Source organism: Kogia breviceps, chromosome 11 (genome assembly GCF_026419965.1).
Source record: "Kogia breviceps isolate mKogBre1 chromosome 11, mKogBre1 haplotype 1, whole genome shotgun sequence".
NCBI classification, from domain to species: Eukaryota; Metazoa; Chordata; class Mammalia; order Artiodactyla; family Physeteridae; genus Kogia; species Kogia breviceps.
Window position 1 is genome coordinate 68,318,358 of NC_081320.1, and position 16,653 is coordinate 68,335,010.

Below are 16,653 nucleotides of genomic sequence, written 5' to 3' on the forward strand. Positions count from 1 at the left end.
GATAAATGTTTTCTTCTAGAATTTGCAATCATGAATTATATTGACTTTTTAATATAATATGATCTTTGCCTGCAGAGAATGAACTCCCAACTTTGAAATGATAGATTTTTTTATACATTGCTAGATTCACCTAAAAATTGGAAAAAAAAATTTTTTTCACATATTTTCACTGGATTCATAAGTGAGATTAACCTGTGGTTTTCCTTTTTCATTCTGTACCTGTCCTCATTTTTATGTAAAAGTTTTTTATTGAATTATAACAAACATACAAAGATGTGTACAAATAATATGTTTGCCTCCACAAAGTGAACACATTTCTATAACCAGCAAGAAACAGAACACTTTAGCACCTGAAAGCCCACTCATACTCCCTTCTGATCAGCACCTTTTCCCCAAATGTAACCACTAGCTTAGTTTTAACACCATAGCTTTACCTGTTTTTTTTAAATTTCATATGAATGTAACCATACATTATATACTCTTTTGATATGATTTCTTTTGATGAACATTAAGTTTATGATATCCATCCATGTTGTGAATTATTCATTTTCATTGCTATGTAATAGTATACAATTTATTTATCCATTCTTCTGTCGATGAACATTTGGGTGGTTTTAAATTGGGGTCATTAAGAACAGTACTTTTAAGAACGTTCTTTGGGCTTCCCTGGTGGTGCAGTGGTTGAGAATCTGCCTGCCAATGCAGGGGACAGGGGTTCGAGCCCTGGTCTGGGAAGATCCCACATGCCGCGGAACAACTGGGCCTGTGAGCCACAATTACTGAGCCTGCGCGTCTGGAGCCTGTGCTCCGCAACAAGAGAGGCCGCGATAGTGAGAGGCCTGCGCACCGTGATGAAGAGTGGCCCCCGCTTGCCACAACTAGAGAAAGCCCTCGCACAGAAACGAAGACCCAACACAGCCATAAATAAATTAATTAATTAATTTTTAAAAATACCTTAAAAAAAAAAGAACATTCTTTGACAAGCCTAATGGTGAACAAATATGTACATTTCTTTTGAGTAGATACTTAGGAGTGGTTATTGAGTATGTGTATGTTGAGCTTTAATAGATACTACCATTTCTTAAAGTAGTTGTCCCTACCTTATTTTGATAGCCAGGTGGTACTGGACTGATAAAATAAACTTGGGCATCTTCTCTTAATAGTTTAAATAAGATTGAGATTATCTATTCTTTGAATATTTGGTAGAATTCGTCCATAAAATCATGTGGGTCTTTGTGTGTGTGTGTGTGTGTGTGTGTGTGTGTGTGTGTTATTTTGGTGGGTTTGGTGTCTTCCTTTCTTTTTGGTCTATGAGTGGGATTTTTAACTATTGATTTTCTTTATATAATGGTAATATCTATATAGCTTTTCCATTTCTCCTTGAATTTGTTTTGATTAGTTCTGTTTTCTAGGAAATTGTTCATTTTGCCTTAATTTTTCTAATTGACTAGGGTAGAAATATTTTTGTTTTATTCTCTGATGTACCTTTAGTCATGTCCTTATTGGTATTCATGATTATTGCTTATTTTCTCCTCTCTCTTCTTGGTTAGTCTCATCAGAGGTTTGTTTCTATTTCAAAAAAATCACCTTTTGGTTTTGTTAATGCTCATAGTTATGTCATTGATGTTTTAAAATTTCTACTCCTTGAAGTAAGTCAAAAGGAGAAAAACAAATACCGTATGCTAACACATATATATGGAATCTAAGAAAAAAAAATGTCATGAAGAGCCTAGGAGTAGGACGGGAATAAAGCACAGACCTACTAGAGCATGGACTTGAGGATATGGGGAGGGGGAAGGGTAAGCTAAGCTGTGACGAAGTGAGAGAGTGGCATGGACATATATACACTACCAAACGTAGGGTGGATAGCTAGTGGGAAGCAGCCACATGGCACAGGGAGATCAGCTAGGTGGTTTGTGACCACCTAGAGGGGTGGGATAGGGAGGGTGGGAGGGAGAGAGACGCAAGAGGGAAGAGATATGGGAACACATGTATATGTATAACTGAATCACTTTGTTGTAATGCAGAAACTAACACACCACTGTAAAGCAATTATACTCCAATAAAGATGTTGAAAAAAATTTTTTTTCTACTCTTTTAAATTTTCTTTCTCTCTTTTGAGTTTATTGTTCTTTTCTGTCATCTTAATTGGACATTTTTTCCAATTCATTTTTTTATTAAAGTATAGTTGATTTACAGTGTTGTGTTAATTTCTGCTCTACAGCAGTGATTCAGTTATACATATATATGCATTCTTTTAAATTTTCTTTTCTATTATGGTTTATCACAGGATATTGAATATAGTCCCCTGTGCTATACAGTAGGACCTTGTTTTTATCCATTCTGTATATAATGGTTTGCCTTTTTTTTAATAGATGCCATTTAAGGTGTACATTTCTTTTATGTTCCACTTAAACGCATTGCACAAGCATCAGTGTGTAGCATCGTTGTTATCGTTCAGCTCTAAATATTAAAAAATTTTTTCTTTGACCAGTGTTTTAAAATGTGTCAGTTTTAAAAGTATGCAAAGAAACTGATTCCTAAATTAATTCCACTATGATCAGAGCATAATCTGTAAGAAATTAATTTTTCGGTGTTTGCTGAGGCTTTGTGGCTAGGTTTGAGGTCATTTTAAAAAATAAATGTTTCATGTGTCCTTGAAAAGAACGTATTGTCTCTATTTGCTAGGTGCAGGATTCTACATAGGTCCATTGGATCAAACTTTTGTATTGCATTGTTCAAATCTTGCTAACTTAAGAAAATTGATTTATGAATCATTAGGCATGTTTTATTAAAATCTATTTTATTTGTGAATTATCCATTTCTTCTTGAAATTTGGTAATTTTTTTGTTTGGAGGCTATGCTACTGGATATGTACAGATTTGGAATTACCACAATCTTCAACCTACAATTGATTTTGAACTTTTTATTCTAGGTTCATGCTTTAAATATCCTTAGAGCCTTGTTCAGAGATACACGTCTGGGAGAAATTATTATCCCTTACGTTGCTGATGGAGCTAAGGCTGCAATTCTGGGCTTTACATCACCAGTCTGGGCAGTAAGTGCATTTGCTATTTATTTTCATTGACTTAATTATACCTCTGAGTAGGTTTTAATAAACTAACCTTTCACTGGATGATACAAAATATGTACTGCATTTTATTAAGGAGTTACTCCAAGGGATAAATCCTTGGATCAAGCTACATTTTGACCCTTGGTATTTTATGGTTACATTCTGTCTCCTTTGTTGGCTTATTAGCCATAGCTCTTTGTTTTCTTATTTTAGTATTTGCTTTAGAGTTTATAGTATATATCTTTAACATCACAGTCTGCCCTCAAGTAATATTTTAACATCTTAAAGTATAAGAACCTAGCAATGTGTACTCCCATTTCTCTCCTCCCAATCTTTGTGCTTTTATTATACATTTTACTTTTATGTATATTGTAAACCCACACTACATTGTTATTATTTTTGTTTAAACTGTCAATTATCTTTATTTAAAAACTGACCATTTTAACTATTTTATGTATACAATTCAGTGGCATTAAAAACATTCACAGTGTTGTGCAGTCATCACCACTCTCCATTTTCAGAACTTTTTCATTTTCCCAAACAGAAACTGTACCCATTAAATAGTAACTCCCCACATCCCCCTTCCCCCAGCCCCTGATAACCTCTCTTCTTCCTTTGGTTTCTGTGAATTTGCCTATTCTAGGTACCTCATGTAAGTGGAATCATATAATATTTGTCCTTTCATGTCTGGATTGTTTCATTTAGCATAGTGTTTTCAGGGTTCATCCTTGTTGTAGCATGTATCATAATTTCATTCCTTTTTAAGACTGAATGAAATTCCGTCCTATGGATATATGACATTTTGTTTATTCTTTCTTCTGTTGATGGACACTTAAGCTGTTTCTTTTTGGCTAGGGTGACTAATGCTTCAGTGAACATTGGTGTACAAGTATCTGTTTGAGTCCCTGCTTTCAATTCATTTGTGTATATCATATAGTAATTCTGTATTTAATTTTTTAAGGAACTGTCAAACTGTGTTCCACAGTGGCGGCACCATTTTATACTCCCATTAGAGTTCCATTTTCCTCACATCCTCGCCAGCACTTGTTATTTTCTATTTTTTTGGTAACAGCCATCCTAACAGGTGTGAAGTGGTATCTCGTTTGATGTTTTTTTTTTTTTTTTTTTTTGCGGTATGCGGGCCTCTCACTGTGGCATCTCGCGTTGCGGAGCACAGGCTCCGGACACGCAGGCTCAGCGGCCGTGGCTCACGGACCCAGCCGCTCCGCGGCATGTGGGATCTTCCTGCGGCCATAGCTCATGGGCCCAGCCGCTCCGCGGCATGTGGGATCTTCCCGGACGGGGGCACGAACCCATGTCCCCTGCATCGGCAGGCGGACTCTCAACCACTGCGCCACCAGGGAAAGCCCTCGTTTGATGTTTTGATTGCACTTGATGTTGAGCTGGAAGGAGAATGACTCTATCTGAATGTGTCTGTTGTGGGCTCTGAGTATCAGTGTGTTGAGCGAATGCTGGAGATATACTTATCAAAAGGTGAAAAAAACAGACACAAAACCTGAAAATGGGGGAGGTTAAATGCTGAGTCAATTTTTTTTGTTTTTTTTTTTGTTTTTTGCAATATGATTACCGTCCAGAAACTGATTCAGAACTCTAAGATTGTGGGCAGTACAGTTTTCAGATTAAAGAAAGTAAACTTTCACGTTTTTTAAAATAATTCCTGGGAGAAACACCATGATTTTATTGTTTTTCCTACATCATTGTGCCTTCTAGAATAAAGGAGACTAACCTATGGTTTGTAGGCACTTGACTGTAGTGTTAAAAAAAAAAAAATAAAGACTGGCAAAGGGAGAGGAGAAAAGAAGCTAGACCTTAATATATTACCTGCAGAATGGAGAATTTACTAGAAAGGCAGGCTTTCCAATTAGTGAGCTGCACAAACCAATTCATAACTCTCTGATGAGCCTCTAATTGAGAGTCAGTGTATTGCAGTGGAGCCCAAGGCACAGACTCCCAATGTAAAGAGGAATCCTCAAGGTTGCCAACTGTTGCCTAGAAAATCGTACATCTTCCTGTAAGAAAGGTAAATGTCTGAAATTCTGTCTAGGAGCATTGCCTAACTACTCCTGAGGACACGGTGTTTACCTTTTGCATTTACAGGAAAACGGAGCAATACCTGTATACTGTCAGGAGAAGTAGGTAGGAATGTGGCTTGACCATCAGGAAGAGTAGAGATCATAAAGCTGATTGCCAGAAATGTCAGTATTGTTTTCTTTAAGCCATTCATTTCAGGTGAACAGAGAAATGTTCTCTATGAAAGGGCTTTCAGAGAGTGAAACCTGGTGACTTTTCCAACTTTAGGAAAACTGAAAGTATCGGAAATGAATGGATCTTTTTTTTTTTAAGTCTTTTTGGGAAACCTTTTAAACAGTAACACATGGGCACTGCAGAAAGTCTGAAAATACAAGCATAAAAGGAAAAGGAAAAGTCACTGGTTTAACTAGCATATAGATATAATAATCTTTAGCATTCGAATGTGTTTTCTTTCTCTTTTTTCTCTGTGGCTCTTATGTGTGTGTAGTACTCATATGCACACATAATATATAAAAGCCTGCACAAATATATATAAGTGCTTATGTATAGTTTTATTGGGGGGGAATCTTCCCTTTTAACCCGTGTTTTAAAGGAATCTTTTTTGTTTCTATTCAGTTTGTTTGCTTTACCAGAGAAAATAAACATCACAGCTATAATGATCCATACTCTGACTTAAATATATCAATTGTTCTGTTTCCTTCCTTATAAAAACCTAATCTAAGATATGCCAGAACCACGTCAACATACTCAATGAATGTGAAGAAGTCTTCATTTTACAAAACAATTAACCATAGCATTCTGTGTGAAGTTGTTTAAAGAGTGGTTTTTCCTGATTGTGTGTGAAATATGGTTTGATTTACAGAAATCTGATTTGTACACATCTTCTCAGGAATATATCTTGTACCTAAGGTGACTCCATCTGTACTTTTGGCTTAATTGTTTTTCCTGGTAAGTTAGAGAAAAGAAAAAGTAAAATAAGCTTAATTTTAATTTTGCAGTAAAATAACATTTTCCAGGAAGCATTCATGTGTATATTTAATAGTTTGTACAGAGTCCTCAATCTTTGTATTGAGACCACACAAATCTCTCAATCTTTGCCACCTATTAGGCATTTTTAAAAGCCAGGGGAAATGTATTGTTGTAAATATATATAAGACATTAGGCATACCTACTGGTTAGAGACAATATTAAACACCAGAAATACAAGGATAAGTAAGACATAATCATAATAGTGACTGTCTTATTGACTATTTTCCATGTGCTTGGTATCATTTACATTGATTATCTCAGTTCATGCTCAGAGCAATTCTGCTAAGTAGATTCTGTTATTAGAATCTCCATTTTACAGATAAAGAAAGGAGAGAGGAGAAATAACCTTGTCCAAGGACGTACAACTATTATTTGTGTGATTCTAGAATCTGTACTATTATCAGGGAAAGTTTTGGGTATTATAGGAATACGGCGAAGGTGTATCTTACTTTACCTTGTAGGGTTTTGACCCTGTCCGTAGAAAACAGAGCTGGAGGTATATCCTGGGTGCTAAGGTTTTACTGAATGGTACAAACCTACAGCAGCAGGAATGAAGGAAAAAGGGAAGTGAGGCAAGAAAAGAGAAGAGACATTATCAAGCAGGCGTTGTAGTTTAACTTGCAGGAAAACTGAGCTGCTTGTCTAGTCATGTGGTGTATCATCTAGCCAGGCCATGTGAAACTACTGACTCCGGGAACAGTCCCACCTTCTCCCTCTCATTGGTCAAAGTTACCCCTTGGGGCATTAACACAACTTGTGCAGGTGTTGACACAACCCTTGGGTAGCTGCTAGAGAAGCCAGATCCTGTGCCCTGTGATGTAGCATCTCATCTGAGTCTGGAAATGGCTGGATGAGCCACAGTCACCATTGGTGTCTGGGGTTTGACACTTGGCTTCCACTGCTGTTGAAAAACCCTGCATGAGAGAGTTTCACAGTAGGGGGATGATGGGCTTTGACTGATGTAGTGAAAAGTGGAGGCTCGATTGTGAGGTGGCAGGAGGGAAGGTGGAAGACCGATCAGGAAGCTATTGTAATAGTTCTGCCAAGTGATGATAATGGCTCAGAATAGAGAAATATTAGTAAAGATGGTGACAAGTGATAATCTTCAACATATATTTTAGAGATGAAGCTAGTTTAGTTAAAAATTAGGTAACAAAGTGATTTGTAGATACATATATCTATGGAAATAGAATTTTCTGGGCAGGTTTTGAAAACTGAGACATTTCTGGGCATTTCCATTTTTATGTTCAGCTACCTGATCTTCTTTCCCTGCATCCTCATTGCAGGGCAGGTAACTCATCTTTCCAGCTTGCCCAGAAGCTCCATTGAGTATGCCACCTTAGGGTCCTTCTAAGACCCACACCAGGTTTATATTTCTATCTGGTACATCTTACTTTGCTTCCCTCAGGCCAGCTCTGGTTTACAGTATGCGGTGGGTTTGAGGAAGAAAAAGAGCCTTTCAAATCTTCCCATTAATGCTGCCATGTGCACTCTATTCCTCTTTCGGCACCGTCGACAGGCCAGCTGGTGGTTGTGAGGTTACCACAAGGGTGCCAGGCTGAGGGCTGTGTGGTGCTGAAACTCAGCCATGCTCTGCTTATTACACTACATGCCTTGGTGTGGAGCTTTATTCACTCACAGGAAGAGTACTTTTTCCTTAATTCACCTGTAGGTGGTGCATGGGCTACTAGAAGCTCCGTCTCTTCTTTTATCATGGGATAAGTGTCTTGCTACCTTGGAAGAAAGTCACCCTGAATTCCAGACAGGGCTGGCCCTCCCCTTAATCATAGGACCAGAAATCATAGTACAGTTTTCCTGGATTGCAGATGAGGGACTTGTGACCTGAAGTTTTAAGTGTCTTTTTCAAGGTCCGTGGCTAAGAGGTGATGGAAGGCAAATTAGAATTGAAGTCCCATTTAATTTTTTCAGAAAGTATTTCTTTCTACTATAAACTGGCACTATGTACACTAGACAAAATATTTCATAATATTATATGTAGATCCCATCTTCAAGGATGTGACTGTCCATAAAGGGTAAAGGTATATGGTGTGTAAATGATTGTACCATGTAGTGATTGCACATGATAGGTTCTCCATTCATATTTTAAAAATATTTGTTAAGGCAGCATTTATGTTATATAAGAAAAGACATAAGTGTATAAAAAAAGTATGTAGTATACATAAGTAGACATATACATATATACACACACACACACTGCTTTGTGAAACCTAATTTTCATTTACCTAACTCTTCTGTATCTTACAGAAATCTGTTTGGAAACGCTTTTGTACTACAAAGGAAAAAAAAGCATATGTAATCAGCTAATAGAAGGGGAAAACTTTGGCAGCAGTTGTCAGTTTGTAGCTGAATACCAAGTCTCTATCAACTGTATGTTGGGGGCTTGATGGGGAAGGTAGTAAGAAAACAGGTTTTCTGGTGTTTTCCTTGTGATAAGGATTGATTATAGTTGGAGTTATTTGGCAGCCATTCTGTTCTCTCCATTTCTAACTTTATTACTACTTGCTCTTTTCTATAGTTACTTTCCTTTTTACTTGCACTCTCCTTGGTCCTTCCTTCCTAATAAACAGGACTGTTTTCATTGCCATTACTACTATGAGTTTTTCAAAATATACTAGCACTGTATATGAACTTTTTCATTACCCACATTAAGATTTAACATTAGTGAATCACGTTAGTATTTAGTGTCCATGTTTTAGGAGTTGATAATGTAGTTTGTCAGTTAGTCACAACCTTGTTCTCAATTGTACTTCTACTTAGTTCCCCTCCTCATTAGCTTTATAGTGAACAGGGACAGAAAATATGGATGAAATATTAGAAAATAAAAAGGGGTACTTGAAACAGATGTCCTTGAACGATTAATACTGTCACACAGAAACAAGGACACTCATCTAGCTTAAGTAACAAGTAGTCTTCATGCTAGTTATTTTGCTCTACATTTACAGTAACTTTTTAAAATGTTATGCTGTGTTACTTCTATACTTTTAAAACAGAGTATATATATTTCAACATATGGAAATCAACTTAATAACCCGTACAAATAGACTAAAGAACCAAAAACCACATGATCATTTAAGGAGAGGCAAAAAAGCAGTTGACATAATCTGACACCATTTCATGTTAATAACACTCAATAAACTAGAAATGGAAGGGAACTTTCTCAATCGATGAAGGGTATTAATGAAAAATCCATAGCTAACAATGTACTTAATGGTAAAAGACTGAAAGCCTTTCCCCTAAGATCAGGAACAGGACAAGGATATCCACGCTTGTCACATCTATTCAACATTGTACTGGAGGTTTTAGGTAGGGCAGTTAGGCAAGAATAAGAAATAATATCAGCCAGATTGGAAAGAAAGATACAAAACTATTTCTGTTTTTCAATTGCACTTACATATAGAAAATCCTAAGGCGTTCACACACACACACACACTCACACTCACATACAAATTACAGCTAATAAACAAGTTCAGCAAGGTTGCAGGACACAAGATCAATGTACAAAAATCAGTTGTATTTCTATACACTACCAACGAATAATCAAAAAATGAAATTAAGAAAACATTTCCATTTATAATAGAATCAAAAAGAATAAAATATTTAAGAATAAATGTAACAAAAGAAGTGCAAGATTTGGGCAATGAAACTTACAAACCATTGTTGAAAGAAATTAAAGAAGACCTAAATAAGTGGGACGATATTCCATATTCATGGACTGAAAGACAATATTCTTAAGATGGCAATACTCCCCAATCTACAGATTCACTATAATCTCTGTTAAAATTCTGTTTTGACTTTTTTGCAGAAATTGACCAGTTTATTCTAAAATTGGGAGAGAATGCAAGAAACTTAGAATAGCCAGAACAATCTTGAAAAAGAACAGAATTGGAAGACTCACATATCCAAATTTCAAGACTTACACAAAGCAACAGTAATCCAGACAGTGTGGAATGCCTTAAGGATAGACTTATATAAATAAGTGGAACAGAATTAAGAGTCCAGAAATAAAACCTAACTTTTAATTAAAAAGGTGCCAAAACAATTCAGTGGGAGGAAAGAATAGTCTGTTCAACAAATGGTACTGGGACAACTGAATATCCACATGCAAAAGAATGCTTTTGCTTCCTATCTTATACTATATTTAGAAATTAACTCAAAATGGATCAAAGTCCTAAATGTAAGAGCCAAAATAATAAAACCTTTAGAAGAAAACATAAGTATAAATCTTTGTGACCTTGGAGTAGGTAATGGCTTCTTATATATGACACCTAAAGCACAAGCAACAAAAGAAAAATGGTAGATTAGATTGATCAAAATTTAAAATGTCTGTGTTTCAAAGCCATACCACTAAGAAAATGAAAAGACATTTGAGAGAATGGGAGAAAATATTTGCAAATCATATATCTGATAATCATATATTTGACTGATATCCAGGATATATAAAGAACTCTTACAAATCAATGATAAAAAGAACCCAATTAAAAAATGGACAATGAATTTGAATATATTTCTCCAAAAAAAAAAAAACAAAAAAGATACACAAGTGGCCAGTAAGTACATGAAAAGATGCTTAACATCATTCATTATCAGGAAAACACAAATCAAAACCATAATGAAATAACCATTTCATATCCAGTGGGATAGCTGTAATTTAAAAGGTGGACCATAACAATTATTGGGGAGGATTTGGAGAACTGGTGAAAATGGAACTCTCATACAGTGCTGGTAAAGATGTAAATGGTACTGCCACTTTGGCAGTTTCTCAACAGGTTAACATAGTTACCATGTGACCCAGCAGATTCTTGGTATATACCCAAGAAAAGTGAAAACTTGTTCACACAAAAACTTGTATGTGAGTGGTCATAGCACCATTATCCATAATAGCCAAAAAGTGGAAACAACCCAGTGTTCATCAAATGATGAGTAGATTTTTTTAATGTGGTATATCCATTCAGTGGAATATTATTCAGTCATAAAAAGGAATGGCATACTGATACATGCTACAACATGGGTGAACCTTGAGAATGAAAGCCAAATGAAATAAACTAGACATAAAAGGCTGCATGTCACGTGATCTCATGAATATGAAACATCCAGAATAGGCAAATCCCTAGAGACAGAAAGTAGGTTAGTACTTGCCTAGTGAGGGAGAATAGGAAATGACTGTTAATGTGTATAGGGCTTCATTTTGGAGTCATGAAAATATTCTGGAATTGGGTAGTGATGATAGTTTCCTACTTTGTGAACATAGTAAAAACCACTGAATAGTACTTTTAAGATTGCAAATTTTATGGTATGTGAATTATATCTCAATAACAGGAAAATTAATTTTTAAAAATGTCTTAAAAGTTTATCATTTGGTCCCCTTTAGAGGTTGCTATGACATGAACTCATTTTGCACGCTGGTAAATTTATGGAAATAATTCTATACTAACTGATAACAGAATGACCAAATAGCTCATGAAGGAAAGCTTTTTTTTTAATGGTCGTTTTTCTGAAAATTGTAACTAATTAATAGTAGAATATCACTAATTTGCTATACCTACTGGAATAAGTAATGATAATCACTGGCTACTAATGAGGGAACTTGATGAATGGATGAGGCTGGTAATCTGTTTGATCCATCTTAACATTACTTATGTGTCTCCTGCCTTCAGCCTATCAAATCAAACAAGGGAGTTTTCTTTCTTGGTTGGGGTGGCAAATGGGTGCCCATTCACTTTGTAAAACAGTCCTCTACAATTTTGATAAGGTATGCCTCAGCAGGCATCCTCTTTCATCTCCAGACACTCCTGTTTTAAATTTACTGCTTCTGGCAGTCTTTGTCAGAAAGTTTGGTTTAGGGCAAGATGGAGTTTGTGTTTTGATTTTTCTTTTCTTTTTATGTTTTTGTATGATTCTTGAGAGACGATAGGGTCCTGGATGACGTTACCAAGTCATCTTGAACCTAAGGAGTCTTTGGGAACCAAGTCAATGGCCTTGGTGAGAGATAATCAAGACCTGAGCTAGGACAGAGGCAATGTTGATAGAGTAACAGGACAGAGTGATGTGTTTGGGGATATTAGGCAAGGCACACAGTAGGGACTTCATTAATGTTTGTTAACTGTTGAATGGACATAAGTGAGTTTGTCCAATTTTAGGGTTTTATTGCAATTATGGTATGAATTGTGCCAGTGTATCTGTGGTCCATTTCAAGAGTTACCACACATAAATTGAGTATCTGTGGTCCATTTCAAGAGTTACCACACATAAATTGAGTCAGTCATGTGCTTCTAGAGGAGAGGTTGCAAACTGGTGGCTGATAGGTCAAATCTGGCCCACAACTGTGTTTTATTTGGCTTCCACAATAGTTTTTTTTTTCCTTTAATTTGTTGCCAACTTTTCAAAATAGATTTCACATAAAAGTTGGGGTTTCTGGCTTCTCTTCAAAAAGCAGAAGATCTGGCAACACTGGGCTTACACTCCCCTCAAGGCAGCAACTTCAGCTGAAGCTGAATAGTGACTGCATGAGACCCAATCCTCTGCTGCCTCTGTCACTCACTGTCTTTATGGGCATTTGAGTTGTGATCCTTAACTGCAGTCGTTTCAGGAAGCTATCTTCTAAATCCTACATTGTTACTTTTAACTACCTTTTTTCTTATATTGCTATTTAACATGCCATATGACTCCTATCTAATTAGAATATAAGCTCTGTGTTAGCAGTAAGTGTGTGTGTTCTATTTCTGGACATTCTCCATGGGGTTGGTATAGGGCCTTACACACTATAGGGAAGTCAGTATATATTTATACATCTCTACTCTGATTTGGCAATGTAATTGAGGAAGCCCAATATCCCATGGCTTTCAAGACATTTTTATGATGTAGGAAAGCATCTTGACACATTGATTTGGAAATAGATCTGCTTTATTATTACCATTTGAAGAAATGATTCATGTTGATAGTTTTTTCTTCTTATTTCTGTGAACCAGTTGCCTCAGATAATCTTAGGGTTAAAATTACTTTGTTAGGTTACTGCAGTTGTGTAGTTAATAACATTTTGTATATGATATTAAATATTTTCTTAGCCATATTAATAATGTGGATCCTTTGAGTTAGGTCTGATAAGTGTTTTCTCATAGGTAAATGATTACAGAAAATAAAAGAAAAGAGCTGAGCTCTTTCTTGGGATATTTATCATCAGAAATGATGTGGGAAAATGAATTTATTGTTTCTTTTTAAGTGTTATTTAATGATACAAGTACAAAGAGATAATGAAAACAGTTGGAGGTAATATTAGAAGTATAGGAAAAAGCTGTGTTGTGTGCACGTGGTTGGATTGTAGAGCTCAGTTTAAGAGGAAGTCATTGAGGTAATTACTATAAAGTTATTGAAAATTGTCTTCTTTTATGGACATAAACCACATCTTCTTTAGCCCCACACTAGGCAATCGGGTAATGATTTTGAATGTCTAGTTTGAACATTGTAAATGTTGGTTTCACGCCATGAATATTTCTTAACCTTTATTGTGTATTTATTTGTACATTAGGTGAGAAATTCATCCACACTTCTCTTCAGTACGTTGATCACAAGAATATTTGGAGTTAAAAGGGGAAAGGATGAACTTTCTAAAAAAAATAGGTAAGGTTCATCTAATGCTAACTTTACTTTTTTACAAAATATTGTCCTGGCCAAAAGTAATTTTTGGAATTTTGCTTACTTTTATAGATTCATCTAGAGAATAAAACTATAAAAAATACTATGGTAAATTAACCTATGCTGCCAAATTCTAAGCCCTTGGGCAAAAATATCTACTGTTTAATAAGTGGACCTTTCAAAGCAGCAAAAAAATATATATCAGAGTAGCGAGGACTGAAATGTAGAGCTTGTTTCTCAGTGCAACAGCTAAAGTCGTTTTTTTGTTTTGTTTTTGATTTACATCTTCTTCAGGTATTCCTGAAATGTCCTATATTGCTTTTTCTTGATGTGTCATCAGGTACTAGCTTGTGCAATATCTTTGCTTTTATAGTAACTGGAAGTTTAAATGTTTATAGTACACTCATTGAGACATGTCCCAGATTACTTTTACATTAACCTCTAACCAAGGGGAGCAGTTACGGATGTTGGTCACACAGAATAAACAATGCTTTTTACTTTTAGGTCTTCGGTGTTATGTTTACTCTCTAAGACATTTTCCTCTTAAGGTTATTTTTAACATCTGAGAAAATAACTTACTGAAATATTTTGATTATGAGTAATTTTTAGATACAATGCACAAGTTCTGTTGGTTTTTAAAGAAGAGAAGCTTTGAATAGCTGTTTCTTTAGCACTTAGGAGGGTTTTAGTGTTAGTCTAGTGGCTTGCAGTTGTTAACACTAGATGTCACTGTCGCTGCATGCTTAATCATTTCTTAACTATATTTACTATATCTGATTTGGCCCCAGTGGTCTTTCTCTTGATGCTCTAGAGATAAATCAGGCCCCATTCCTCTCCTGCCTAAAAAAGTTGATGATCACACTTTAAAGTCAGGTTTTAAGCTCTTGTTTATTAAAATATATTTTCTTGTGATGGAACTAAGTCTTAGGAATGAGAAAATATCATGAAATAATTTTATTATGCACTGTTGGTAAATCTAATGAAATCTACTGGTAGTTCTGAATTGTTATTTAAATTGCTATTTATCACCCTATAAAATTCAATAAATATTTAAATGGAAAGCAGTTGGCTGTAAGTGTGAATTCCTTGAGTATACTAAGGAAACACTAGAGAGTTTTTCTTTTTAGCTGAGTTGTATTTCTAATAATGATAACATTATTCCTTTAAAAGGTTGATTGTAATTTTTACTATTTAGCTGGTTCCTAAATAAATTCTTGCTGTCACTAGTTTGAAATCAGTAATATTTGTTTCTTTTTAGCTTTGCTTATTTTGTTAGTAATTCAATAAAGTGCTAAGGTTTAAAACAGTTTGGTCATATTATAAGGCCATGATAAATAGTGCATAAATAAAATATGATATGAGGTTATCAAACAAGTGAAATTAATGTTTAAAACTGAACTCGAAAATGAAGAAATGTGTTTTTTCCCTTTTACTTTTTATGAAGTGAGTGATTCTTGGATGTGTATACAAATTTTACTTCATACAGGAGAAAATTATCAGATTCATTTTATGTAGGTTGCATCTGAAGGAGGGTGGAAGAATAGCACAATGAAACCACACCGTTGTAATCTCTTTGCCACAGCTTGCTGATGTGAACCTCCATTATAAATTCATTCCTCTTAAATAGGAAAGGTTACAAAATATATAACTTTCCTAGAAAGAGGGAAATAGAATATTCATATAATTGTTTTGAATAAAGCTGCAAAGTGAAGGTATTAAAAAGTTAATTACTTTTAATGTGATAAGCATTTTTGGTAAGAGTTTTTATTTCAGTAACTTGAAGGTTGGTATGTATCATTATATATACAAGGCTTCTGTTCTTTGTTTAACCCTTAAAGAGTATATTTCTCGGCAGCACCCACTAGATATGCTCTGCAAAACCTTTAGTGTCTTAAACTTGCCATTATTTGTAATGATTCTTCTAGCTGTAGTTTGTTTAATTATGTCACTTTTGGATGAAATATTTATATACCTGTCTGCTGCAATATTAACTCCCCGTGGGCAGAACCTTTTGCTTCTGTTTTGTGTATGTATCATGGATACTGTAAGAATGCTAGTAATAATGATGTCTTGTTGGTTGGTTACTCAACCATTGAATAACTAAACTCAGCCGATGAGACCTCATAGGCCAGTGAAGTCTACTTTCACAGCCACAGATTGTTCTGTGCACAGTCTTGCAAATGTGTGCTCTTGATCAGAAGGGAACCAGACAGAAAAAGAACATCTCCCTTTCCCATCTAGTGGGAAAAAAAGTCTATCCTGGAGTAAACAGACTTGGTTTCTAAACATTTTGTTACCACTGGAGATGCCCTTAATAGACTCCCTTACCCACTTTGCACTTCAATTTCTCCATCTATAGACCAGGAATAATAAGATCTGTGTTCTGTATTCATAGGGCTATAGGGAGAATAAAACAAACTAGTAACAGTTCATTTTCTTTTAAAATATTGGAAGTCCTATGCAATTAGAGATGTAGTTTGCTTTTTCTCTGTTACCACTTCTATTATTGTACTCATCTCATTGTCTTACAGTTCCCCTGTGCTTTTGGAGTACAGGGTCAGTATTTTATCCTTATTTTTGTATACCTGGTGCCTAGCATAGTGTCTGGCATGTGATGGCCAGAAATACTTGCTTACTGAATAAGCAAATTTTGTTACTAGATGAGAGATGAGAAATCTGGTTTCTACTCCTGGCTTTGTTGCCGTAGACCTGCCATAACCAACTGAAACAAGTTAGTTAACCTCTCTGGGCCTTGGTTTTCTTCTCAAAGATAAGAGATTTGGACTATCCTTGAACTCTCTTTATTTCTATCAAATACTAAGCTAGGCTTTACATAATTGTTACTAGAA

At 35.4% G+C, this 16,653-nt stretch overlaps 1 protein-coding gene across 8 annotated transcripts in view; it reads left to right on the forward strand.

Moving 5' to 3' along the window:
- The window catches only part of THADA (THADA armadillo repeat containing), a 312,556-nt gene that overhangs the window by 85,692 nt on the left and 210,211 nt on the right, over positions 1-16,653 (forward strand). For all 8 annotated transcript variants that reach the window (XR_010835564.1, XR_010835563.1, XR_010835565.1 and 5 more), the window contains 2 exons: positions 2,936-3,058; positions 13,698-13,789. Coding sequence is in view for 5 of the 8 variants with exons in the window: in XM_059079306.2 (XP_058935289.1) it covers positions 2,936-3,058; positions 13,698-13,789 (215 nt within the window). In the remaining 3 variants the exon portion in view is untranslated. The remainder of the gene's footprint in view (positions 1-2,935; positions 3,059-13,697; positions 13,790-16,653) is intronic.